Source organism: Muscardinus avellanarius (genome assembly GCF_963383645.1).
Source record: "Muscardinus avellanarius genome assembly, chromosome: 10".
NCBI classification, from domain to species: domain Eukaryota; kingdom Metazoa; phylum Chordata; class Mammalia; order Rodentia; family Gliridae; genus Muscardinus; species Muscardinus avellanarius.
In genome coordinates this window covers 27,243,375-27,271,322 of record NC_137796.1, presented here as the reverse complement: position 1 = coordinate 27,271,322, position 27,948 = coordinate 27,243,375, and the positions used below count along the sequence as shown (strand labels likewise).

Genomic DNA, 27,948 nt, shown 5'->3' with positions numbered 1-27,948 from the left:
CCACCTGCCACCACCCACCCTCCCTCTTCCTGCATGTGAATCTCACAACAGCAGAGGCTGACGACACCAAGGTTGTCTCTGTTCACGCACCGGGAAGTTACTTGGTGACCTGGTGAATGGCGTGGGCGAGGTAGCCCACGTTGCTGGAGGTGACCCCTGCCACAGAGATGCGGCCGTCCTTTGTCATGTAGATGGAGAACTCCTTGGTCAGTCGCTCCACCTGTGGGGGGAAAAGATACAGGGTCCTTCTGGTTGGGGGATTTACCCAGCTCTGGCATGGCAAAATAGCCAACGTTAAAGTGGAAAAACAATAGCTGTTTTCTTGCTGGGTAACTGTTCTTTTTTCTTGGGGTCAAAACAAAACAAAAAGAAATGGGGTCTTGCTCAGTTGCTGAGGCTGGCTTTGGTCCTGCATCCTCCTGGTCTTAGCTTCCTAAGTAAGTACTGGGGTTACAGGCACGTGCCATCATGCCCAGCTTCTTTTTTACTTTTTAGTGCCACTGGGGATTGAACCCAGGGGCATTCTACCTCTGAGAACAACCCTAGCCCTATTTTTAATTAATTAATTAATTTATTTTTTTGGTGGTACTGGGGATGGAACCCTTCTACCTCCAGGCTACACTCCTAGACCTGTTTTTTTATATTTTTATTTGGAAACAGGGTCTCTTAAGCCAACGCGGCTGGCTTCGAACCTGCGTGATCCTCCTGTCTCCGCCTCCCAAGCGTGGGATTACAAGTGTGTGCCACCACACCTGGCTAAATTTTTTATTTTGAAGCAGAGTCTTGCTAGGTTAATCAGAGTCTCATTATTTCCTGAGGCTGTCCTTGAACGCACAATCTTCCTGACTCAGCCTCCTAAATCCTGGGATTACAAGAGTATGCGACCACGCCTGGCTATTGTTTTTATTTTTGGTCCTGGGGACTGAACCCAGGGGCATTCTACCCCCAAGGTACTCCCCCAGTCCTTTTTATTTTAAATTTGGGTCTCATTGAGTTACTGAGGCTGGCCTTGAACCCACGATTCTCCTGTTTCAGCATCCCAATTACTGGAATTGCAGGCTAGGTCCACCATGCCTGGCTCCAAAATAAAAAATAAAACAAAACTATTTTAGAATAGGATGATGAGTTCTTTTTTTCTTTCTGGTACTGGGGATGGAACCCAGGGGCTTTCTACCTCAAGGGTACACTCCCAGACCTATCTTGTTTTATATTTTATTTGGAAACAGGGTGTCACTACATTGCTGAGTGACTCACTTAGTAGCTGAAGCTGGCTTCGAACCTGCACAATCCTCCTGTCTCAGCCTCCCAGGTATTGGGATTACAAGCATGCACCACCATGCCAGGCCTGGTTGATAAATTCTGAGGCTGAAGAGGTGGATAAACAAAATCTCAGACCCAGCACAAATCAGAATTCAGTTATGGAACAACAATTTCTGCTGTTCTCCTCTGGATAACCAGCTGTGATCATGAACACAATGAAAACCAGCTCTGTGGCCGGGTGTGGTGGCGCACGCTTGTAATCCCAGCATTTGGGAGGCAGAGACCGGAGGATCTTGGCCCCCGGACAGCCTCAGCTACTTCCCAACTCAGTGAGAACCTGTTTCAAAAAAATAAAAGACTAAAAAAATAGAGCTGGGAGCGTAGCTTGGAGGCAGAAAGCCCTTGGATTCCACTCCCAGTACACCTCCCCCCAAAAACCCAGCTCTGTAGGCTGGGAGTGTAGCACAGTGACACAAGGCCCTGGGTTCAATCCCCAGCACTGAAACGAGAGGCTGCACACTACCTTCCCCAAAGGGCATCAGAATATCTGTCTGCAACGTCACCCTGACTATGCTGGCGACCTGTGAGGAATTCTTCCTGTTTGCAAGGACTGATCAATTGACCGGCTTTGGAGAAACCAGCTTCCACTCACCTGTTCAGGCTTCAGGCCCGTGAAACAGAACATGCCGATCTGGTCGGTGATGTGCTGCCAGTTGTGGGAGGAGCCCTCCTTCTTGAGGTTGGAGACCAGCTGGGTCCGCATGCTGATGATGCGGTCGGCCATGCCTTTGACTTCTTGCAACCTGGAAGGAGACACAGGAGGCTCAGGCAGGACGAGCACCGACAGATCAGCTACAGTTCTCAGCGTTTTTGCCTCTCCTGAGTCACATGTTGTCACTGGCCAGGGAAGAAAGCTATTTTACAGCATTCTGGTTTTCTTTCTTTTTTTTCAGTACTGGGGATAGAACCCAGGGGTATTCTACCTTTGCGCTACACCCCCTGCCCTATTTTTTATTCTTTATTTTGAAATAGTCTCACTGAGTAGCTGAGGCTGACCACGAACTGTGGTCCTCCTGTCTCAGCCTCCCAAATGCTGGGATTACAAGCCTATGCCACCACACCCACCTTCCTATTTTATTTTTTACTTTGAAATAGGGTCAAGCCGAGCGTGGTGGCACACGCTTGTAATCACAGTGCTTAAGAGGCTGAGACAGGAGGATCACACAGGTTCAAAGCCAGCCTCGGCAACTTAGTGAGACCCTGTTTCCAAATAAAGTATAAAATAGGTCTGGGAGTATAGCCCGGAAGGAGAAAAGCCCCTGGGGGGCGGGGGTTGGGTCTAAGTTGCAGAGGACCTCATTAAGTAGCTGAGGCTGGCCACGAACCTGTAATCCTCCTGTCTCAGCCTCCCATGTACTGGGATTAGAAAAGTACGTCACCATGCTCAGCTCTTTTTTTTTTTACTGGGGATCCAACCCAGGGCCTCCTACATGTGAGGCAAGCGCTCTACCATGGAGGTACATCCTAACCCTTTAAAAATTTTATTTCACTTAACATTTTGCAGTATTAGGGATAGGACCCAGGGTTGATCTATAACTGAGTTACATCGCCAACTTTTTTTTTGCTTTTTTGGTGCTGGGGATGGAATCCAAGGGTATTCTACCTCTGAGCTATACTCCCAGCCCTAATTTTTAGTCATTTATTTATTGGTGGTAGTGGGGGTGGAACCTAGGGGCTTTCTACCACCAGGCTATACTCCTAGACCTATTTTATACTTTATTTGGAAACAGGGTCTCACTAAGTTGCTGAGAGCCTCACTAAGTAGCTGAGGCTGGCTTTGAACCTGTGCTATCCTCCTGTCTCAGCCTCCCAAGCACTGGGATTACAAATGTGTGCCACCACGCCTGACTAGTCTTTTATTTTTTGAAACAGGGTCTCATTAAGTTGTGAAGGGCCTTGCTAAGTAGCTGAGGCCGTCCATGAATTGTGATCCTCTGGTCTCCGTCTCCCGAATGCTGGGATTACAAGCTTGTGCCACCATGCCTGGCGTCACCAACTTTTTAAAATTTATATTTTGAAACAGGGTCTTGCTACATTGCCCTGGCTGACCTTGAACTTGCAATCCTCCTGTTTCAGTCTCCAGAGTGGTTAGTGCTACAGGTATGGACCACTATCCTTGCCCCTAGTATTTTGTTTTATTATCACACGACTACTTTGATCAGGCAACTAAAATAGCATACTTGAGTATTAAAAAATGTGAAGGTAGCCAGGCACGTTGGCCCACACCTGTAATCTCAGTACTCGGGAGGCTGAGACAGGAGGAACACAGGTTTGTGGCTGGTCTCAGCAATTCACTGAGGCCCTCAGCAGCCTAGTGAGACCCTGTTTCAAAATAAAAAGGACTGGGGGTGTAGTTCAAAGGTAGAATGCCCCTGGGCTCAACCCCAGTAACACACACACACAGGTATGGACCACTACAGGTATGGACCACTATCCTTGCCCCTAGTATTTTGTTTTATTATCACACGACTACTTTGATCAGGCAACTAAAATAGCATACTTGAGTATTAAAAAATGTGAAGGTAGCCAGGCACGTTGGCCCACACCTGTAATCTCAGTACTCGGGAGGCTGAGACAGGAGGAACACAGGTTTGTGGCTGGTCTCAGCAATTCACTGAGGCCCTCAGCAGCCTAGTGAGACCCTGTTTCAAAATAAAAAGGACTGGGGGTGTAGTTCAAAGGTAGAATGCCCCTGGGCTCAACCCCAGTAACACACACACACACACACACACACACACACACACACACACACACACACACACTTTTTTGTGGTCCTGGGGATGGAACCCAGGGGCTTTCTACCTCCCTCCCAGACCTATTTTATACTATATTTGGAAATGGGGTCTCACTAAGTTGCTGAAAGCCTAAGTAGTTGAGGTTGGCTTCGAACCTATGTAATCCTCCTGTCTCAGCTTCCCAAGCGCTGGGATTATAAGCGTGCACCACCACATCCCCCCCCCCCTTTTTTTTTTCCTTTGTGGTACTGGGGACGGAACCCAGGAGCCTTCTACTTCTGGGCTATACTCCCAGCCCTATCTTTTATTTTTTTGCTGTTCTGGGGATGGAACCCAGGGGCATTCTACCTCTGAGCTACACCTCCTGCCCTATTTTTTATTCTTTATTTTGAAAGAGGTTCTAAGTTTCAGAGGACCTCACTAAGTAGTTGAGGTTGTCTGTGAACCGTGATCCTCCAGTCTCAGTCTCCCGAGTGTTGGGATTACAAGCATGTACCACCATGCCTGGCTTTTATTCTTTATTTTTGAAACAGGGTTTCATTGAGTTGCAAAGGGACCTCACTAAGTAGCTGAGGCTGTCTGTGAACTGCAATCCTCCTGTCTCAGCCTCCCAAGTACTGGGATTACAAGCATGTGCCACCACGCCTGGCAGAAATTTTCCTTTAGCCGGGCGTGGTGGCACACGCTTGTAATCCCCGCGCTTGGGAGGCAGAGACAGAAGGATCGCGCAGGTTCGAAGCCAGCCGCGCGCGCTGGCTTAGGAGACCCTGTTTCCAAATAAAAATGTAAAAATAGGTCTGGGAGTGTAGCCCGGAGGTAGAAGGGCTTCCAGGAACCCCAGTACCACTAAAAAAAAAAAAAAAAAAAAAAACTATTTTACTAAATGCAGAATAAAGGGGACTGCCATCTCTGAATTGAGTCTGTTGCGTGTTCTCTCTCTCTTTGTTGAATGGAACCCAGGGGCATTCTACCTCTGAGCTATACCCCCAGCCCTATTTTTTTTTCCTTTATTTTGAAATAGGGTCTCACTGAGTTGCAAAGGGCCTCACTGAGTAGCTCAGGCTGTCCGCGAACCACGATCCTCCAGTCTTAGGTTCCCCAATGCTGGGATTACAAGCGTGCGCCACCACGTCTGGCTTTGAATTGAGTCTCTTTTGGGAAATATCAACTTATTTGTGTGTGAATGAAATGCATACTCCTCCCTTCCTTTCACCCTTTCCACATACAGAACTGGAAGGTCCTAACTGTCCTTAGAGGTCAATTATAAACAAGCCCTAAAGGAGCAGTGGCTGGAACTTGTAGATGGTTGGGGAGTGGCAATGAGCCTTTACCATTGCTTTCGCAAATCCGGGGAAGTCAGAATGGTGGAGGCGATCCGGGCTCCATTGAGAGGAGGGTTGGAATACATGGGACGGATGAGGATCTTCAACTGTGACTCGACCCTCTTGGCTTCTTCTGCGTCTTTACAGATCACAGTGAAGGCTCCCACACGCTCGCCTGAAAAGACAAAATAGACCTTGTCTTCTAGTTCTTCATCCAACATGCTAAATTAAGTCATGATTAGACTTGCTACATACTTCCCACTTCTATCAGAAGGAGCACAAAAATAACTTCATTATAAATCGAAACTTGAGCCAGATGTAGTGGTGCAAACTCCTAATTCCAGGGTTTGGGAGTCTGAGACAGGAAGATTGCAAGGTTTGAGGATAGCCTCAGCATGTATGAGACTCTCATCAACCTAATGAGACCCTGTTTCAAAAAACAAAACAAAATAAAACATAGGGCTGGGGGTATAACTTGGAGGTAGAATACTTCTGAGTTCAATCCCCAGTACAAAAAAAAAAAAAAATTTTTTTTTCAACAGCCAGATGGTGAATTTTGAGGCAGGCATAATAGAAAGTTTGAGTATTCAAGGTTTCTTTCTATTATATCTATATTCTTTTTTTTTTTTTTTTTTTTTGCGGTATTGGGGGTGGAACCCAGGGGCATTCTACCTCTGAGTTATACCCCAGCCCTATTTTCATTCATTCATTCATTTTGCGGTACTGGGAATGGAACCCAAGGGCACTGTACCTCTGAACTACACCTCCAGCTTTGAAACAGGGTCTCACTGAGTTGCAGAGGGCCTCTCTAAGTAGCTGAGGTTGGCTGCCAACCGAGATCCTCCTGTCTCAGCCTCTCAAATGCTGGGATTACAAGCGTGTGCTGTCACAGCCAGCTTCTACTGTATCTATATTCTTGGCTCACAGATCAGTCGCTTTCTTTAGAGAAGCAATAATCAGTTTTCTTTGCTGGAGAAATTCAAGGACACCAAAGAAGAGATGACTAAAATATCCATTACACCAAGCTGAGTGTGGTGGCGCACCCTTGTAATCCCAGCATTTTGGAAGCTGAGACAGGAGGATCACAGTTTGCAGACAGCCTCAGCTACTTAGGGAGGCCCTTTGCAACTCAATGAGACCCTGTTTCAAAATAAAGAATAAAAAATAGGGCAGGGGAAGTAGCTTGGAGATAGAATGCCCTGGGTTCCATCCAAAAAAAAAAAAAATTTACTACACCAATCTTTCCTCCCTGGGTGAAGAAGGATATGGACACGGACACACACACACACACACACACACGCACACACGCACACAAGGAATCTACATAAGCCCAAATTCCAGCTTCTCAGAACACATTACACGCCAGGTGTCTAGCTTACCATATAAGCCCATGTTCTTGGCATATGACTGGCAGAGACAGACATTAATGCCCTGCTCGATGAAGTGGCGCACAGCCCAGGCATCCTTGTCTCCATCACCACTGGCGAAGCCTTGGTAGGCCATGTCAAAGAACGCAAAGAGATTCTTTTTCTGGAAAGGAATGAAAAGACCAGAGCTTCAGGGAGCCATCTGCTCTAGGTGGTGAGTCGTGTTCTCTGGGACCACGCCTGCCTCACCCGGGCAGAGCCAACCGCTTCCTCCCCAGATGGCGGCCTGGGCAATATTAACTTATTGCTAAGATATCAACATATTTTGTTTTGTTTACTTTGGCAGATATGGTTCCTCAAAAGATGCTAAGAAAAGAGAATCTTAATCTCCGTGTGCCAGAGTGCTGCTTAGTCAAGCAGGAGGTGGCTCTTCCAGGGCCCACGGTGGTCTGGGTAATTATTTTTGGTTTAGTCAACAGAGGACCAGCATCTGGGGCTGATGTAACACTGGCAGACTCCTCCTAAGCCCAGAGCTCGTGGGGTGGCCGCGCTAGTGCCCTCCGATCCTGAAGGGCTCGCCACATACAGCTTCTTTCTCGTCCCGGATGCAGCTGAGAACTGGCAGAAGGCAGGAGAAATGAGGACAGAGACGAGAGGAATATATTCCTCCCCAGGAATTCCGCCTCATTTCTTCTTGGACAGCCAGCCACACCCTGTGAGTAGTGACGTCAATGCCAAGAAAGTGGCAGGGAGAGGCAGAGACCAGAACGAGCGTGAATGGAGGCGTAGCGGCCACTGACCAGGTCAAAGGCAGGCACGCAGGTGCCAGGCCAGCTGCGCACAGACTGAATCACAACTCACCACATCTGGCTGAGGAACAAGAATTATTTTCAAACTGCTCATCTATCATCCGTTAAGGAACTGCTAAGTATGGGAATGAGAAGCCCTTTCCCAACAGTGTATCTGTGTGTGGACATTTGTGTAGGTTCAAGGTACATGAGTTTTTACTGTTACAACTTTTGTCAAGTTAAGCATTCAAGGCTGGCTACTACGCACAGAACTAGCACCAGTCGGCCCATGCTCACCTTCACCACCGACGCTATTTCCTTCCACTGCTCGGGACGAGGGTCCACGCCGGTGGGATTGTGAGCACAGGCATGGAGGAGAAGAACGCTCTGCTCTGGCATTTTCTAAAGAGAAAAGCAATCAAGAGATGACTCTGCCTTGCAATTCTATTTTATTTTTTGGTGCTGGGGACTGAACCCAGAGGCATTCTCTCTCGAAGCTACACCTCAGCCTGATTTTATTTCTTATTTGGAAACAAGGTCTCACTATGTTACCGAGAGCCTTGCTCAGTTGCCCAGGCTGGCTCCCAAATGGTGATCCTCATGTCTCAGCCTCACAAGCCCTGGAATTATAAGTGGGCACCACCATGCCTGGCCTTATTTTATTAATTAACTTATTTTTGGTACTAGGGATTGAACCCAGAGGCATTCTACCTCTGAGCTACATCCCCAGCCCCTCCATTTTTCAGTACTGTGGATGGAACCCAGGGGCATTCTACCCCTGAGCTATACCCCCAGCCCTATTTTTTTATTCTTTATTTTGAAACAGGGTCAGGGCCTCTCTAAGTAGCTGAGGCTGTCCAATAACCATGATCCTCCTGTTTCAGCCTCCCAAGCGCTGGAATTACAAGCATGTGCCACCACGCCCAGCCCCCCAGCACTATTTCGAAACAGGGTCTCACTAGATTGCTGAGGTTGTCCTCAAACCTGCGATTCCCCTGTCTCAGGCTCCCCAGTACTAGGATCACAGCCAGGCACCACCATATCTGGCTACCTGGCAGTTTTTAAAGGAGATGGTTCCTGTAGGGTCACTATCACTTGATAAGTAACAAAGAGAACCTGAGGTCTGGGAATTAGCTCACTCCCAGGATTTTATGTTAGGTAGTGGGACCCGTCCAGATGACATCAAATGTCCACAAAGAAGTTTATTCCTTGCTCGGTTACCCCTCTGCACTGAAAGCCACACTTACTGAAATGTCCTCCATGGCGCCTGTGAAGTCAAAACCGCAAGTCTTGGGGTCATAGTATCGATAACCTTGCAGCTGCATGCCAGCATCCCTGAAAATGGGTGTGTGATTTCCCCAGGATGGTTTGGGAAGAAAGACATCGCGGCTGAATTTAAAAAATCTTTGCTAAAGGATGGGATAAAAGGGAATGGAAAAACAAAGAAAAGAGAGGCGAAGAAAAAAAAATCAGTATATTTCACTGAAAGAACATTTTCCCCACTGAAACTCAGCCTCCCCCTAAGGCTGAGAGACAGTCCTGACTCAGCAGCAAGGCCGCCTGGGTAACCTGGGCTCTAACCCTTATCCTGGCTGTGTGGCCAAGCAGAGTCTGGGCCCCACTTTATTTGTAAAATGCACTTCTCTCTTAAGGACTAAATGAGTTAAAATACAAAAGTTCCCTAGTAATAGTATGTGCTTAATAAATTTAATGTATATAATTATTGTTATACTTTCCTTCTAATTTCTGCCATTTTTTTTTTTTTTTTTTTTTTTTTTTGGGTGGTACTGGGGTTCCTGGAAACCCTTCTACCTCCGGGCGACACTCCCAGACCTATTTTTATATTTTTTTATTTGGAAACAGGGTCTCTTAAGCCAGAGAGTCTTAATATGGTAAACATATTAGATATTTATATGTTTTTTTTTTTTTTTATGGTGCTGCTGGGGACAAAAATGATGTCTAAGTAGCTGATGGCTTCGAACCTGCGCGATCCTGTCTCCGCCTTCCAAGCGCGGGGATTACAAGTGCGTGCCACCACGCCCGGCTCTGCCAGACATTTTTAAAATCAGAAAACAGGAAACCTGCCAACTCTGTGGAAGGAGGAAGCCTACTTCTGGGTCATTAGTCAAATACACAAGAAGAGTATCCCTGTCACCCTCAACTTAAAGCTCCTTCCTGAAGGAGTTTTCAGACTCACCAGGAAACTGGCTCCAATCCTCAAGGCCCCCGTTCCAGAAATGGTCTGTACAGTGACAAACTGCAAGAGAGAGACAGCCATGGTCAGTGATGTGGCCACCACGGAGAGGCCCTGCTCGTCCACATTATGTGGAAAACTTGTAAGACATAAAAAATCCTTTTGCCAAAGGCAAAGGAGTAATTTATACCGAAAAGTATAAAAAGACACGGAGAACAGTCACTACATTATTACTCTAGAACTATATAAAGTGAAATAATCTCCTGAACATCAAAGTTCTTTGAAAGATAAGTTGGTAAGCATATTAGATATTTATATGTTTTTTTTTTTTATGGTGCTGCTGGGGACAAAAATCAGGGCTTCACAGGGGCTAAGCATGAGCACTACTACTCACACCCCAGCCCATGCTACCAAATTTTAGGTTTACTTATTTATTGTTTGGTATTGTGTAATGAACCCAGGGATATTCTACCTCTGAGCTATACTGCCAGATCTTTTTCTATTTTTTGTGGTCTTAGGGATTGAAACCAGGGGCATTCTATCTCTGAGCTACAATGCCTCGCCCTTTTTATTTTTTGACCACATTAGTACATCCCCCCACCACCCCCCGTGGTACTGGGGTTGCTGGAAACCCTTCTACCTCCGGGCTACACCCCTAGACCTATTTTATATTTTCATTTGGAAACAGGGTCGCACGGCTGGCTTCGAACCAGCGTGATCCTCCTGTTTCTGCCTCCGAAGCGTGGGGATTACAAGCATGTGCCACCACGCCTGGAGACCACATTAGTCCATTTTAAAGGTAATTTAAGAGGTCCTGTTCTATGAGCTTTCTTTCTTTCTTTCTTTCTTTCTTTCTTTCTTTCTTTCTTTCTTTCTTTCTTTCTTTCATTCATTCGTATTGGGGATTGAACCCCTGGGCATTCTACCTCCAAGCTATACTTCTGGCCCTATTTTTTATTCTTTATTTTGAAACAGGGTCTCACTAAGTTGCGGAGGGCCTCACTAAGTAGCTGAGGCTGGTCGCAAACAACATCTGGCTGTTCTCTGAGTTTTCATACTCCTCTAGCCTGTATATTTTTTTCCTTCCAGGTTTACCTGAAAAAATAAATAAATATATATATACATATATTCATTTCCCACCAGCCCTCAAACAAAGTAAGCCAAAATGCACATGAGACCACACATTGGGAGAAAGTTGCCTTTCAGTGCCCAGACTGGCTGTAACAGGGCAGCACACAGAGCCAGACGGGTCCCACAGTCCACCTATCGCCGTTTCCTACCTGCTTCTCCCACACCAACTGGAAGCTTAGCACATGAGCGTGGGGACTAATTATAGGCCTCAAACTAGGCACAGGAAGACATTTCTAAAGCATGTGGAGTGAACATAACGCATGGACACTAACCATAAAAACAGGGCTGAGCGTATGTATCAGTCAAATTACTACCACATGCTTAGGATTACTGGTATACGTTGGAATTGGAGTTACATGAAATCCTTTTAATGACTGCCAATTTAATTCTATCTACAATTAGCAAGTGTGGCTGCCTCGATCATTATAACCATTATACAGATAGAGATTGAGTTATCTTTTCCATTTTCAAATTTGTTTAAATTGCTACACATAAGAACGGAGCCCCCGTAGGAGGCCAGGGTCCGCTTACCCGGCCGCTTTTCACCGCCTCGCTGTTCTCACCCAGGGCCAGTTGAGCAGACGCCTTACAGAACTCAGCCAGTCCCCCAATGGGCAGGTATTCCTTGTCCAAATTTTTTGCAGCAATTTGGGCCTCTGCCTAGACAAAATAAAAAATGCATTTATTTAGTTTCTTCTTCCTACCCGGTATTACTATGATGGCTAATTAAGCCCTCCCACACCCCAATTTCAGTACTAGGGATTGAATCCAGGGACATTCTACCAATGAGCTACAACCCACAGCTTTTCATTTTATTTATTTGGTACTAGAGATGGAACCCAGGGGCATTCTACCTCTGAGCTACACCCCCAGCCCTATTTTTTCTTTATTTTGAAACAGGGTCTCACTGGGTTGCAAAGGGCTTCGCTAGTAGCTGAGGCTGTCTGCGAACCACAATCTTCCTGTCTCAGTCTCCCAAATGCTGGGTTATAGGTGTGCGCCACCATGCCCTTTATTTTTGAAACAGGGTTTCACTGAGTTGCAAAGGGACCTCACTAAGTAGCTGAGGCTGTCTGTGAACTGCAATCCTCCTGTGTCAGCCTCCCAAGTGCTGGGATTATAAGCATGTGCCACCACCACCAGCTAAGTCATATTCTATCTATGAGCTGCATTCCACCCTATTTTATATTCTTTATTTTTTATTTTTAGAGGTACTGGGGATAGAACCCAGCAGCTGAGGCTGGCTTCGAACCTGTACGATCCTCCTGTCTCAGCCTCCCAAGTGCGGGGATTACAAGCGTGCGCCACCACGCCCGGCTCTGCTGCTAGGTTTTATGTGGCTACTTATGCAGTCTCTCTTCTGTTTACCATTGAACATAAAATAGCATGCTTGAAATGCACAAGAATAAAGTTTAGGAGCAGTACCTAATACAGAGAGAAGATGAAAACAATTAAACTACACACATAAAAGGGAAGCATTCTGAGGTATATGCCAGACTGAGGACGCCAAAGAGTTAGCAGTAAAAGCCAGCTCTGCGCTGGCATCAGAAGCCTGGCTGCCCCTCACCAGCTGTGTGAGCTGCTTAACCTCCGGAGCGCCAGCAACCTCATCTGTTAAATGGGGGCAGATAACTATTTTTTAAAAATTTTATTTACTTATTTTTTCAGTACTGGGGGTGGAACTTAGGGGCACTGTACCTCCAATCTACACTCCCAGCCCTATTTTTTAGTCTTTTCAATTTTTGAAACAGGGTCCCACTGAGTTGCAGAGGGCCTCACTAAGTAGCTGAGGCTGTCTGTGAACCGTGATCCTCCTGTCTCAGCCTCCCAACTGCTGGGATTATAAGTGTGCGCCACCACGTCTGGCCCAGACAACTGTTTTTATGCCTCAAAGCATTGTGTTGAAGCGCTAATGAGGTAATGTGCAACAGTGCTTGGTTGTGTTTCAGTTTACAATGGCTTATATTTACTAAAAAAGTTTTTCCTTTTGGCATTGCTGGGGATGAAGCCCAGGGCCTTGTGCATCTTGTGCCTGCTAGGCAAACACGCTAACACTGGGCTGTACCCTCAGCCTTGAATTTTTTTTTTTTTTGGGGGGGAGAGTGAGTACTAGGATTGAACACAGGGCATTCTGTTTCTGACCTACACCCCAGCTAGTTTTTTTTATTTTGAAACAGGGTCTTGCTAAATTGCTGAGACTGGCCTCAAACCTAAGATTTTCTCAGCCTTCTAAGCACTGGGATTACAGGCATGCATCACCATACACAACCTGAATAACTTTTGAAACTTGAAGCCGGGCGTGGTGGCACACGCTTATAATCCCGGCATTTGGAAGGCTGAGATGGGAGGATTGCGGTTTGCAGATGGCCTCAGCTACTTAGTGAGGCCCTCCACAACTTAGTGATTTTTTTTCCTTCAGTATTGGGGGTGTAGCTTAGAGGCTGGATGCCTGGATTCCATCCTCAGGTTCCTTCCTTCCTTCCTCCCTCCCTCCCTTCCTTTTGTGGTACTGAGGATTGAACCCAAGGACATTCTAACTTTGAGCTACACCCCCAGCCCAATTCTTTATTTTTTGCAGTACTGAGGATGGAACCCAGGGGCATTGGACCTCTGAGCTATACCCCCAGCCCCATTTTTATTTTTTATTTTTGGAAACGGTCTCACTAAGTTGTGGAGGGCCTCACTAGGCAGCTGAGGCTGGCTGCGAACCTATGATCCTTCTGTTTCAGCCTCTCAAGTACTGGGATTATAACCGTGCGCCACCACGCCCGGTTATTTTTATTTTTTTGAAATAGGGTCTTGTTAGGTTGCTGAGAACTACTTTGCTAAGGCTGGTCTTGAACCTGTGATCCTCCCATCTCTGCCTCCCAAATACTGGGATTACAGGCATGTGCCACCACGGCGGGCACAACCTCTTATGGCCAAGGATACGACAGCCCAGAAGACCTGACCCATGCAATTAGCGTGGGACTGGAGCCCAGGCCCGCTGAGTCCTAGTTTAGCAGTGTTTCCAGCAGTCTTGGGCGCCCGCTTATCCCCATGTGGGAGACGAGGCAAGCTCACCTTCCGGACGCTAGGCAGCACGTAAGGCTTTCCGTTATCATCCCTGTAGGCACCAACTCCGAGGTTCATCTTCTTGCTGTTGGTGTCTCTCTTGTAGGCTTCGGTGACGCCCAGGATTGGATCTGGGGGGCCCATTTCCACATGCGCCCACCAGGAGCTGAAAAGAGAAATGCCTTATCTTAGCCACACTTGCTAGATCCCCATAGCCAGAGATGTCTGATCTGCCCGAGATCCAGTTTAGCAAATGTTTTATGTTCCACACAGGCATACCAACAGGTTCCAATAGTCCAAGAGACTTTGGAGCACTCTGCAGAGAGTGGAGACCAGGAATTTCAATAGATACCATGAAATGTAGAAGGGGGACACCTTGACCATTCTGGGGAGGACAGGATGAGCACATAGGTTCTTAAAGCAGTCTAAACTTAAATTCCCACCAAAAAGATACTTCAAGTGATCTGGCAATGAGAACCTGCCAAAAGATTGTACCAGTGGAAAAGCAAGGCTGTTCAAGTCTTTCCCTCACTCCTTTCTCTCTCTCTCTCTCTCTCTCTCTCTCTCTCTCTCTCTCTCTCTCTCTTTTTGTACTGGGAATTGAATCCAGGGTTATTCTACCTCTGAGCTACACCCCTAGCCCTATTTTTATTCTTTATTTTGAAATGGGGTTTCACTAAGTTGCAGAAGGCCTAACTAAGTAGCTAAGGCTGGCCTCAAACCTGCGATCCTCCTGTCTCAGGCTCCCAAGTACTGTGATTACAAGTGTCTGCCACCAAGTCTGGCTTTATTCTGACAAACCTTTTTTTTTTTTTGGGTGGTACTGGGGATGGAACTCAGGGGCATTCTATCTGAGTGATACCCTCAGCCCAATGTTTTCTATTTATTTATTTAGGTGGTACTGGGGATGGAACCCTTCTCCGGGCTACACTCCCAGACCTATTTTATATTTTTATTTGGAAACAGGGTCTCTTAAGCCAGCGAGGCTGGCTTCGAACCTGCGCCGATCCTCCTGTCTCTGCCCGGCTTTTCTCTTTATTTTGAAATAGGGTGTCAGTGAGTTGCAAAGGGCCTTACTAGCTGAAGCTGTCTGTGAATCACAATCTTTCCGTGTCAGCCTCCTAAATGCTGTATTCTGACAAACTTCTAATTGTAATGGTAATTATATGTTTCTACTCTTTTATTAGTAAATTTTATTTTATTTTAGGTACTGGAGGCTGAACCCAGGGACATTCTACCTTCTGAGATACACTACTGGTCCTATTTTATTTTATTTTTTGGAAATAGATCTCACTAAGTTGCTGAGATTGGCTTTGAACCTGCAATCCTCTGCCTTAGCCTCACAAGTACTGGAATAACGGGTGTGCCACCAGCCCAGCAGTAGATTTTATTTGTGGAAGAAGTTTAGGCTTACAGGAAATAAGGCAGGTAACACAGCTCCACCCACCACCAGTTGCCCCCACCCTGCTAACATTGTATATAGTATAACACATTTGTTACATTTAAAGAAACCATAGCAAAAATGACTGAATCCAACAATTATCCAGATTTTCTTTGTTTTTTATGTATTTATGCTCCAGGATTTCTTCTAGGATACTGTATTACAGTTGCTATGTCTCCTTAAACTTCTCTTGTCTGTGAGTTCCAGACCCTGTTTTTGATGATTTTGAACAGTTTTGGAAAATACCGGTCATGTATTTTGCAGGATGCCTCTCTATTGGGACGTGTGTGTGCATGCGTGTGTGTTACTGGGAATTGAACCCAGGGCCATTCTACCCCTGAGCTAAACCCCAAGTCCTATTTTATTTTTTGTTTTGAAACAGGGTCTTGCTAGGTTGGTGAGGTTGTCGTCAAACCTGTGATGCTCCTGTCTCAGCCTCGCAAGTACTGGGATTACAAGTGTACACTACCAAGCCTGGCTCCTCTACTGGTGGTGGTGGGGATGGAACCCAGAGGCCTGCTACCTCCGAGCTACACTCCCAGATCTATTTTATACTTTATTTGGAAACAGAGTCTTGCTAAGTTGCGGAGAGCCTCACTAAGTAGCTGAGGCTGGCTTCGAACCTGCGTGATCCTCCTGTCTCAGCCTCCCAAGTGCGGGGATTACAAGCGTGTGCCACCACGCCTGGCTAATATATATTTTTTTTTCATGATTAGACTGGGGCCATAAATTTTGGGGAGAATAGAAATTATATAATATGTCATCTTGAAGACAGTTACTAAGACTTAGGTAACATTTTTTTTCTTTTTTTTTTTTTGTGGTACTTGGGGTAGAACCCAGGGGCTTTTCTACCACTGGGATATACTCCCAGACCTATTTTATACTTTATTTGGAAACAGGGTCTCACTAAGTTGCTGAGAGCCTCACTAAGTAGCTGAGGCTGGCTTTGAACCCGTGCCATCTTCCTATTTCAGCCCCCCAAGCGTGGAGATTACAAGCGTGCACCACCACACCCGGCTTTATATTTTTCTTTTTGTTGGTGACATTAGGGCTCAAACCTAGGGCTATTCTACCACACACCTACATCTCTAGTTCTTAAACTTTTTTTAAATTTTAAATTTGAAACAGGGTATCACTAAATTGCTGAACTTTAGCTGGGTGTGGTGGTATATGTTTGTAATCCCAGTACTTGGAAGGCTGAGACAGGAGAATACAGGTTTCCGGCCAGCCTCAGCAATTTAGTGAGGCCCTCTGCAGCTTAGTGATACCCTGTTTCAAAATAAAGAACAAAAAAATCGGGTTGTGGGGGTTGTATCTAAAAGGTAGAATGCCCCCGGGTTCAATTGCCAGCATCACCAAAAAAAAAAAAAAAAAAAAAAAAAAAGCTAAAGCTGACCTGGAATTTTTATTTCTTTGAGGTACTGGGAATGGAACCAAGGGGCATTCTACCTCTAAGCTACACCCCCAAAGCCGGGTGTGGTGGCGCACGCTTGTAATCCCCGCATTTGGGAGGCTGAAACAGGAGGATCGCACGGGTTCGAAGCCAGCCTCAGCTACTTAGTAAGGCTTTCAGTAACTTAGTGAGACCCTGTTTCCAAATAAAATATAAAAAAGGTCTGGGAGTATAGCCCGGAGATAGAACGCCTCTGGGTTCCACCCCCAGTACCACCCAAAAAAAAAAAAAAAAAAAAAAAAAGGCTGAGAAAGGAGAATCGTAGGTATGAGGTCAGCCTCAGCAATTTAGTGAGTCCCTGTTTTAAAACAAAAAGTAAAAAGGGCCTGGGGGGTGTAGCTTGGAGGTAGAATGCGCCTGGGTTCAATCCCCAGTAGAGAGAAAAAAAAAAAAAAAAAAAATCGTGGTTGAGACATACTGTACTAGGATCAACAGTGACAGAGAAATAGAACTGTTTTCGTTTCCCAAGAGAAAATAGTGTCTCAGAGTAGCAGTTCTCAAACATTTTGGCTATTATTAGTGCTGGGGATTAAACCCAAAGGCATTCTACCTTCAAGCTATACCCCCAGCCTGATTTTATTGATTTACTTATTTTTGTGGTGCTGGGGATTGAACCCAGGGGCATTCTACCTCTGAGCCACACACCGGCCCCGTTTTTATTCTTTATTTTGAAACAGGGTCTCACTGAGTTGCAGAGGGCCTCACTAAGTACCCGAGGCTGGCCAAGAACCTGGATCCTCCTGCCTCAGCCTCCCAAGTACTGGGATTACAAGTGTGTGCCACCATGCTGGGTGTCTTTATACTCTTATACAAACAGCACAAGGGGATACGAGCATGGCGCAGATGGGTTACCCCAGTCTTTTTGTCCTACTGGCTGACAGAAGCTTTTTTTTTTTTTTGGAGGTGGTGCTGGGAATTGAAGCCAGAGGCATTTCAACTCTCAGCTACACACTTGGCTCTATTTTATTTTTTACTTGTAAACAGTGTCTCACTAAGTTGCTAAGACTGGCCTAGAACCTGCAATCGCCTGTCTCAGCTTCCCAAATACTGGGATTACAGGTGTGCGGTAGCACACCTGGCTGACAGAGGCCTTTCCTGTGGAGCCTGAATAGGGGTCTGGCCACCTTTGGTGGCACAAGTTTGTAATCCAGCATTCAGGAGGCTGAGACAGGAGGATCGCAGTTTGCGGCCAGCCTCAGCTACTTAGTGAGGCCCTTCGCAACTCAGTGAGACCCTGTTTCAAAATAAAGAATAAAAAATAGGCTGGGGGTGTAGGTTGGAGGTCGAATGCCCCTGGGTTCCATCTCCAATACCGAAAATAAAATAAAATAAAATAAAGAATAAAAACCAGGCGTGATGGAACACGCTTGTAATCTCAGCATTTGGGAAACTGAGACAGGAGGATCGCGGTTCAAGGACAGCCTCAGCTACTACTTAGTGAGGTCCTTTGCAACTCAGTGAGATCCTGTTTCAAAATAAAGAATAAAAAGTAGGGCTGGGGGTGTAGCTTGGCGGTAGAATGCCCCTCCGTTCAATCCTCAGTAACACACACACACACACACACACACACACACCCCTTTCCAAAATTGCAGCTGAAATATAGAATACAAAATTTTCAGGCTTTCATTTAAAACTATCTTTGAAATTTCCTAGAGGATCTCTGGACGGTACCAGTTTTTCTTCTAATAAACACCTCTCTAGCAGAATTAATACAATAATGTATCAAACAGGTATACATTACTGTTCAGAAAGAAAGACTACTTTACCCTTTTTCTTTTCATGGCAGTACTGGGGATGGAACCCAAAGGCCTTCTACCTCCGGGCTATACTCCCAGACCTATTTTATACTTTATTTGGAAACAGGGTCTAAGTTGCTGAGAGCCTCACTAAGTAGCTGAGGCTGGCTTTGAAACTGCGCAATTCTCCTGTTTCAGCCTCCCAAGTGAGGGATTACAAGTGTGTGCACAACGCCCGGCTACTTTACCCTTTTTCTTCGGGAGAAATAAGCAAGAGGCTTTCTATATAATTTCATATTATATAAAACGAAGTCTTTAAGAACTTGCTATGTGCTAACGCATGCTTAGCACAGGGAAGGTAAAAAGAAATCCTGCACTATCAGATTAGTCTGGCTAAGTGACCAGTAGTTGCAGACTGTGTGTGTGTGTGTGTGTGTGCGCGCGCGTGCGCGCACCCCAGGGCACAGAATATGAGGAAGGCCCGAGAGCTCAAGGAGGGGAGCAATGTTTAGGGATAGGAAGGCTTCCAGGAGGAGGCGGCTCCTGAGCTCAGATGAATGGAGGGGGGAAAGGCATGCTGGGCAGAGGCCTAAGAATAAACACCAAGGGTGAGAAAGCTGCATGGAAGCTAAGAAAGCAAGTCTAAATTACTCATGTGAATTGGCTCCAATTCTCTTACCGATCATTTAATCCGGCCAATTCAGTGTTTCAGCAGGGCGCAGTGAAAGCCCTCTGTGTTTACCATGCTGAGAAACGTGCCTTATTCACTAGGATTTTCTCCCCAGAGATGGCTCTCTTCCTGAGCTTGCGGCCCGATGGCGGGCGCTCATCCACCTCACTTCTCCGGGTGGCTGACATGGCCGGGCCGGATGGGGCTGTATCCAGGTGCTCCTGATAGTTTCCAATCGTCTTTCTCTCAATAGCTGTAATTGGTGTGTGCAGTTAATTCTCATAAGCAGATTATTCTGGGGTTTTTTTTGTTGTTGTTTTGTTTTTTGCATTTCCCAAGCACTTTGCCCTCCTTTTTCACGCTAGGAACTGAACACAGGTCCCCCGGCATGCTAGGCAAATGCCCAACCATTAGCGAAATCTCTAGCCTTGTTTTATTTTTATTAGGAGACCGGGTCTCATTCAATTGCTCAGGCTAGCCTTGAACTTGCCTGCCTCGGCCTCAGGCTCCCCAGCAGCTGGAATTAATTACAGCTAGGCACAGCTGCTTGCTTACTTCTCTTACTGGAATCTTTGAACAGCTTGCCTCAGCAAATCAAACAACAGCTGTGAGCAGAGGCGAGGGAAGAAAGAGGCTCTTCTTAGTCTCCCTGTCCTCACAGTAAAACAGGGCCCGGCGGTGGAGTGCCATCTCACCGCGAGGGTACAGGATGAAGAAACTCAGAACGGGGCGAGTGCTCGATGGCAGCGGTGTCGGGCCAGTTAAGAGATGGTGCTGATGGGGCCCCTGAGGGCGGTATGTACAGAATCAGAAGCATACGGTCATAGGACTTTATGGCCAAATGCATGGTTTTTCTGCTTTTCAATCAACACTTAGTTTTTGTCCTACAGTCTCAGGAGACATTACTATTATAATCTTTCCCTCGCATTAGCTTTCAGTGTAAGGATTCAACCCCCTCCCCTGCTCCTTTTTTCCGACCACTTGGTCCTTCCCAGCGCCTAGGCAACAGTAAGAAACAACGATGCCCTGAAACAACTTCTGAACTGGGCCTGAAGAAATTTGTGGTCATTTCTTTTATTTATAAAGAACTTAGCCGGGCGTGGTGGCGCACGCTTGTAATCCCCGCGCTTGGGAGGCAGAGACAGGAGGATCGCGCAGGTTCGAAGCCAGCCGTGAACGCCGGCTTTGGAGACCCTGTTTCCAAATAAAAATGTAAAAATAGGTCTGAGAGTGTAGCCTGGAAGTAGAAGGGCTTCCAGGAACCCCAGTACCACCAAACAAACAAAAAACCCCCCAAAACAAACTTATTGCTGCAGTGTTATGGTACACGACAGTGAGGTTCACAGACTTTGGTTATTTCTGAGTCACAATTCACACCCTGAAAACACACGGCCACCTGCTTGCCGACATCACTGTCATTCACTGCTGAGTGAGAGGAATACTTTGCCTGTCGAGGACATACCAGATTATCAAAGAGAAAACCTGGAGAAAGTAACTTTCATTTTCAAAGCTGGTCTGCCTCTAAGACCGCTGTGTGATGACAGAGCCGCCTTTAGCCGCGATGACAAAGGCACCGTTTTTGTTAAATAGTATGAAAGCGCTTATCAGACATGTTCTCTACAATGGTGAAGACGGTACAGATGTAGGATCTGAAATTGAACTAGATTGAAAACAAGAGTGTTTACGTTATAAAATCAATGTGTATAACCCGTGGCTTACAAAGATTCCCAACAATGCCCTTTGGACGTACGCAAGAAACCTGAAACATTGAGCAATATTGACTAGTCAACTAAAAGTTTTAGGTACAAAGTATTCAGATAAGCATTTGTAGGTCAAATGCCTTGCATTTCTTAGGCGCTTAAGCCTACCCAGAGTTTTATTTATTTATTTATTTATTTATTTATTTATTTATTTATTTTTTGTGGTACTGGGGATGGAACCTAGGGGCATTGTACAACCAGCCAGGATTTCAAATTTTTTAAATGTTTTCCCTCACATTTTTTTTATTTTTTTTATTTTTTGTGGTACTGGGGGTGGAACCCAGAGGCTTTCTACCTCAGGGCTACCCTCCCAGACCTATTTTATATTTTATTTGGAAACAGGGTCTCACTAAGTTGCTGAGAGCCTCACTAAGTAGCTGAGGCTGGCTTCGAACCTGCGCGATCCTGTCTCTGCCTCCCAAGCGCGGGGATTACAAGCGTGCGCCACCACGCCCGGCTACATTTTTATTTTAAAATGAGAAGAGAATTAACTTGCTCATGATCACAGGGCTAAAACTGACAGAGAACATATAACAACTCTGACCTTTTACCCCTGGGTTATTGTACTCCCGCCGCCTCTGTAAGGGGTCTCATGGTACTCCTTCAATTATTTTGTTAAAAATTAATCAGAATTAGAAGCAGGCTGGGGGTATTAGTTCAGTGGTAAACGGCTTGCTTGGCTAGCGTTCATGAAGCTCTAGGTTTGCTCTCCAGTGCTGCACACAAATAAATACAGACCATTATAAATGAAAATACATTAGCTTTTTTTCCCCTTCATTGACATGTAACTGTTCTCATGCCACTATACTTTCACAGCACAGGTCAACAAAAAATGTTACATGTTCAGTGCTTTTGTTTTAAAAATATAGGTAAATGAAACACTTGAATTTAGAAGCTGAGCCTGGTGGCGCACGCTTGTAATCCCAGCATGTGGGAGGCTGTGACCGGAGGATCGTGGTTTGAGGACAGCCTCAGCTACTTAGCGAGGCCCTTTGCAACTCACTGAGACCCTGTTTCAAAAATAAGACTACTGAAACAGGATCGCGGTTCGAGGACAGCCTCAGTTACTTAGTGAGGCCCTTTGTAACACCCTGAGACCCTGTTTCAAAATATAAATAATAAAAAATAGGGCTGGGGAATGTAGCTTGGAGATAGGATGCCCCTGGGTTCCATCCCCATTACTGGGGGGTGAGGGGGAGGAGACTAAAAACTAGGACTGAAGGTATAGCTCGGAGGTACAATGCCCCAGTACAGCAAAAAAAGAAAAAAAAAAATCTTGAATTAAGAGAGAGTTTGATTTAAATGACCTTTTTTTATTTTTTCTCTTGGTGCTGCTAGGGAATGAACCCTGGGGCATTCTACCTCTTAGCTACACCTCCAGCCTTATTTACTTATTTATTGCAGTACTGGGGATTGAACCTAGGGGTATTTTACCTCTGAGCTACATCCCCAGCTCTATTCTTCTATTCTTTATTTTGAGACAAGGTCTCACTAAGTTGTGAAGGACCTCACTAAACAGCTGAGGCTGGCTGTAAACCTGCCATCTTCCTGTTTCAGCCTCCCAAGTACTGGGATTACAAGTGTGCACCACCACCATGTCTGGCTCAGCCTCATTCATTCATTCATTCATTCATTTTGTGGTACTGGGGATGAGTGGAACTAAGTAGCTGAGGCTGTCCTGGAACCACAATTCTTTTGTCTCAGCCTCTCAAATGCTGGGATTACAAGTGTGAACCACCACACCTGACTCAGCCTTATTTACTTTTGAAACAGTCTTGATAAATTGTTGGGGATAGCCTGGAACCTGAGATCCTCCTGTCTCAGCCTCCCAAATACTGGAATTATAGGCATGTGCCTGACTGATCAAGGTTTTATTGTTTTAGAATGAGTTGGTTTTTTTTTTGGGGGGGGGGGGTCGGGGATGGAACCCAGGGGCATTCCACCTCCCTGCTATACCCCCTGCCCTGCCCTATTTTTTATTCTTTATTTTGAAACAGAGTCTCACTAAGTTGCAGAGGGCCTCATTAAGTAGCTGAGGCTGCCTGCGAACTGTGATCCTCCGGTCTCAGCTTCCAGAATGCTGGGATTTCAAGCCATCCCACGCCTGGCTTTTTTTTTTAAAGACCCTCGAATGGAATCAGTGTTTCCTTTTTACTATCTGGCTTTAGGTAAAGGAGTGAAGGTTCCTTGATGGAATGAAGGTTCTCATTTCCTTGTCTGAAGGGTTATCACTCTTGGCCAAATATGGCATCTGCTTCTATCACCCAGCCTAGATCACTGTTATACCTGAATGGCAGGTCCTGATCATCAGAATCTTTTTTTCTTTTTCTTTTAACAGTACTGAGGATTGAACCCAGGGTATTCTACATCTAAGCTACATACACCCTCAGCCCATTATTATTTTTTTTGTGTGTGTGGGGGGGTCTGGAACTCAGGGGCATTTGACCACCGAGCTACATCCCCTGCCCTTTTTATTCTTTATTCTGAAACAGGGTCTCACTAAGTTGCAGAGGGCCTCACTAAATAGCTGAGGCTGTCTGCGAACCGCAATCCAAATGCTGGGATTACAGGCATACATCACCACACCTGGCTCAGCCTGATTTTTTATCTTTTTTTTTTTTTTTTTTTAAGGTGGCACTGGGGGTGGAACCCAGAGGCTTTCTACCTCTGGACTATACTCCCAGACCTATTTTTATATTTTATTTGGAAACAGGGTCTCACTAAGTTGCTGAGAGCCTCACTAAGTAGCTGAGGCTGGCTTTGAACCTGTGCGATCCTCCTGTCTCAGCCTCCCAGGTGCGGGGATTACAGGTATGTGCCACCAGGCCTGGCTTTATCTTTTATTTTTATTTATTTATATATATTTTTGGTGGTACCGGGGGTGGAACCCAGAGGCTTTCTACCTCCAGGCCTTTTTAAAAAATTTTATTTGGAAACAGGGTCTCACTAAGTTGCTGAGAGCCTCACTAAGTAGCTGAGGCTGGCTTCGAACCCTTGCGATCCTCCTGTCTCAGCCTCCCAAGCCCAGGGATTACAAGCGTGCACCACCATGCCCGGCTTGGCTTTATCTTTTATTTTGAAACAGGTCCTCACTAAGTTGCAGAGGCCTCACTAAATTGCTGAGGCTACCTATGAGCCCACTACCCTCCTGTCTCAGACTCCCAAGTACTGGGATTACAAGTGTGCATCACCATGCCCGTTTCAGATGCTCAAATATTTTAAGACTATATTTTGCAGCACTATGGCTCCCCTATTGTTTAGATTTATAACTAAATTTCAACATTTTTGTCATATTTGTTTTAAAAATTAAGGGTATGAAATAAAAACATTCTATTTGAAAGATATTTTACATACTGTTATAGAAGTACTGGGATGGGACATTGAACAAAGTAGGTAAGGTCTTTGCTTTCAACTAACATATATTCTTTTTTTTTAAATGACACTGGGAATTATTCAGAGGGGGTGCTCTACCACTGAACTCTACCCCCAGCATCGCCACATCCTCAATCTCTTTTAAAATTGTGAGCCAGAAGCTGGGCATGGTGGCACACACTTGTAATCCCAGCATTTGGGAGGCTGAGACTGGAGGATCACAGGTTTGACGAGACTCTCATCAACCTAGGGAAATCTCATATCCAATATAAAAATAAAAATGGGGCAACAGGGCTGGGGATATACCTTGGAGTATATCCATGGGTCACCACGCCCGGCTATGTAATTTACATTCTAATGAGATGAGAGAAGAAAAATTAGGCTCTCAAACTCAAAGAATGATTAAAAGATCACACAACCAAAGGGAACTGAATTAAGCACTTTGGCTTCAGGTCACCAGCCATAAAACAAAGGATTATTTACCTTTGCAGTCTCCACTCCCGCCTTTAAAATTTTGAGACAGGGTCTCATTAAGTTGCCCAGGCTGAGCCAGGGTGGTGGTGCACGCTTGTAATCCCAGCATTCGGGAGGCTGAGACCGGAGGACGGTGATTCGCAGCCAGCCTCAACTACTTAGTGAGGCCCTCCACAATTTAGTGAGAACCTGTTTCAAAGTAAAGAATTAAAAAAAAAAAAAAAAAAGGGCAGGGGGTGTAGCTTGGAGGTCGAATGCTCCTGGTTTCCATCCCCAGACCCACAGGGGGGGAAAAAATTGTCCAGGCTGACGTCAAACTTAGTGATCTTTCTGCCTCACCCTCCCAAGTGGCTGGGCATATATGTGTGAGCCACCATGCCTAGCCAGACTTTCTCTGGACCATAATTTTAAGCACTCCATTTTTGTTCTCTGATTTTGTTTCATAAATAACTAGGGGTTCTGGCCCACTAGATAGGTTGTAGGCTTAAAGGGCACATGTTGAAAGTGGGCCAAGACGAAGCCAAATAAGGAAGGGAATAAAGTGTAAAAGCCGGGGCAAACCTGTACTGCCAAGAGCAGGGTGCTTTGGAAAGGACAGACTGTTCTGCTGCCTTAAAGCGCTGGTGCATGCGTTCAAAGGAAAAGCCAGGGGATGTGTAAAAGCAAAGCGCGGCTTTGCTCCTGGCAGTTAATACCCACTCAGAGGTAGACTGGGGTTCTCATTAGATAATATTTAATGAGCCTGCCCCAAATCGGCTCCTGGAGTGAATTAATCATCTGGCTCAGGTCTCCACTAGGAGAAAATGACTACCTCCTCGTTATATGCTCCAAACTTTCCCTCTGCACTACTCATCACGGTCCGAAATGACACATTTGCCATTTTTTGAGAGAAGTCTGTCTTTCCCTCTGTCTTGTTCACCACCGTTACCATCAGCGTCTGGTCCTGTGCCTGGCCAGATTGGGGTTACGAAATATTTACGGAATGCAAGAAATGAGCGAGATGGAGAGGAAGATTGACTACTTCCCTACCACGAGACCTCCTAAGGGCTTAAAACTATAGAGGGAGGCGCCCTTCACTTCAACCCTTCCCAGTCCAAAGACCAAACGGGAAGGGGGGGAGGGGTGTCACCGGAGACTCCCGGTGACACGCGCAGGAGGATGCCCGCACGCCAAGGTCACGGGATGCAGAAAGGAAAGCGAGTTCGGAGAGCCGGCACACCGGGTACCTTCCTCCAGGGCGTTCCCTTTCTCGCGATACACAGGCAGCAGCCAGCTGCCAGCCTGCCCAGCCCCGCCCGACCCAACCCCCGAAGCCCAGGGGTGCAGGAGGCCACGACAGGTGCGCGCCGCTGCCCCCCAGGGCTGCCCTTCAAGGGCACGCGCGCCCCCCGGCGCTGCAGCCAATCAGCGCGAGGGAACCCGGCGCCGCAGCCAATCGGAGCGAGCCTGGCCGGGCGCCGCTGCCCGCGTGCTCCGTCCCAGCCCCGCACCCCCACCCCGCCGACTCTGCAACCCAGGCTCCCCCCGCCGTGAATGGGAGTCCGGGTACCGCAAAGGGCCACGCTTCCCTGGCCAGCGGACCTAGCAGGCTCGCTTCCCTGCGATGCCTGGTGCACGGGAGGGGAGGGATGCGGCTTTGAGGGTCACAGTGCGGCGCGGATGCTCACTCCGCAGCCGCCGGGAGAGGGAAGCCGGGTGTGGACCAGAAGGGCGGCGTGTGTGTGCGCGCTGGAAGCGGGGACAGCCAGATGTCCTGCAGCGCCCACGACTCGGCCCGGCAGGCCTCTCGTCCGGCTCCATCTCAGGATCCCTTCACTTACCTGGCTCTGGCAGAGGCTACGGCGGCAAGGCCTGGGTGGAAGGAGGCGGCGGCCCCGCAGAGGACGCGGCCGGAGTGCAGCAGGGCCATGGTGGGCGGCAAGAGGGCAGTGGGTAGCGGCAGGACAGAGCGGAGGGCTGGCGGCCGCAGACAGAGGCGCGGGCTCCAGAACAAGGTAAGGACAGCGACTTCTCCGGGCGAGGCTAGAGCGGCCGCGCGCCAGGCCCGAGGCGCGTCACAGCGCCCCCTGGAGGCTGGGGGCGGAACGGCGGAGGCCCTGGAAAAAAGATGACGACACAGTTTAACCTGATGTGCGTGTGGTGTTTGTGGACCTACTGCGCCCCGCGCTGGACTCACCTCTTTCGGTTAATCGTGCTAGACGGCGGAGGCAACTGCTAGTATACCAGTGTCAAAGGTGGGAAAATGTAGGCTGACGTAGGTAAAGTATTTTCCCCAGTGCTGTATAGCCATTAAGACCCAAAGTAAACTGGGCTTGGTGGTACCCACTTGTAATCCCAATACTTGGGAGACTGGGACGGGAGGATTGCAGGTTCAAGGACAGCATCAACAATGAGTGAGGCCCTCAGACCCTGTTTCAAAGTAAAAAAGACTGGGGGTGTAGCTCTCAGATAGAATACCCCTGAACTCAAACCCCAATAACATCTCCCCCCCCAAAAAAAAAAATCCCCCACACGAACAAACAAAACCCGAAAAAACCCAAGGTGGTCTTGCTTTGAACTTTCAGCTGAACTGTTTGCCAAAGTGCAAGTCATCGCCAGTTCTGAATGCTTCCTTATCCCTGTTATGGACAGGATAGCAGCCTTCTCTTGTGGGTCAATTGTGAGGATTAACTGAGATTAGTAGATTATGTCCAAAAGCAGGGCTTGATTTAGTAAGCACAAAATAACCCATGGTTATTAATGACAAACATGTGTATGTCAAATCCTCATAGTTTAGTGTGGATGGGAATGAATCATTTTAGTTATTTCTTGCATGTGGTACTGGGGATTGAAGCCAGGGGCATTCTGTGTCAGAACTACACCCTCAATCCTATTTTCCTTTTTAATTTTGAAACAGGATCTCCATAGGTTAATGAAACTCTCACTACTTGCTGAGGCTGTCTTTGAATCTGCAACCCTCCTGCCTCAGCCTCCCAAATACTAGGATTCCAGGTATGTGCCACCACACCCAGCTTGGTTGGAATGAATCTTGTGTGTGTGTGTGTGTGTGTGTGTGTGTGTGTGTGTGTGTTAGTTACTGGGATTGAACCCAGGGACATTCTACCTCTCAGCTACATCCCTAGATCTTTTTT

The 27,948-nt window shown here is 46.7% G+C and overlaps 1 protein-coding gene across 2 annotated transcripts; it reads right to left on the bottom strand.

Moving 5' to 3' along the window:
• Nucleotides 1–97: 97 nt before the first annotated feature.
• GOT2 (glutamic-oxaloacetic transaminase 2) lies at nucleotides 98–26,765 on the bottom strand (the record flags this gene model as incomplete). Of its 2 annotated transcripts, XM_080704550.1 has the most annotated exons (10): nucleotides 98–220; nucleotides 1,913–2,063; nucleotides 5,387–5,552; nucleotides 6,757–6,907; nucleotides 7,830–7,934; nucleotides 8,780–8,941; nucleotides 9,730–9,789; nucleotides 11,389–11,517; nucleotides 13,921–14,077; nucleotides 26,638–26,765. In XM_080704550.1, 10 exons carry the CDS (start codon nucleotides 26,724–26,726, stop codon nucleotides 98–100), a joined length of 1,293 nt encoding a protein of 430 aa, XP_080560676.1. The 2 variants fall into 2 exon arrangements, with proteins under 2 accessions (XP_080560676.1, XP_080560675.1); XM_080704549.1 differs by lacking the exon at nucleotides 11,389–11,517 and having other exon boundaries at nucleotides 26,638–26,726.
• Nucleotides 26,766–27,948: the final 1,183 nt, after the last annotated feature.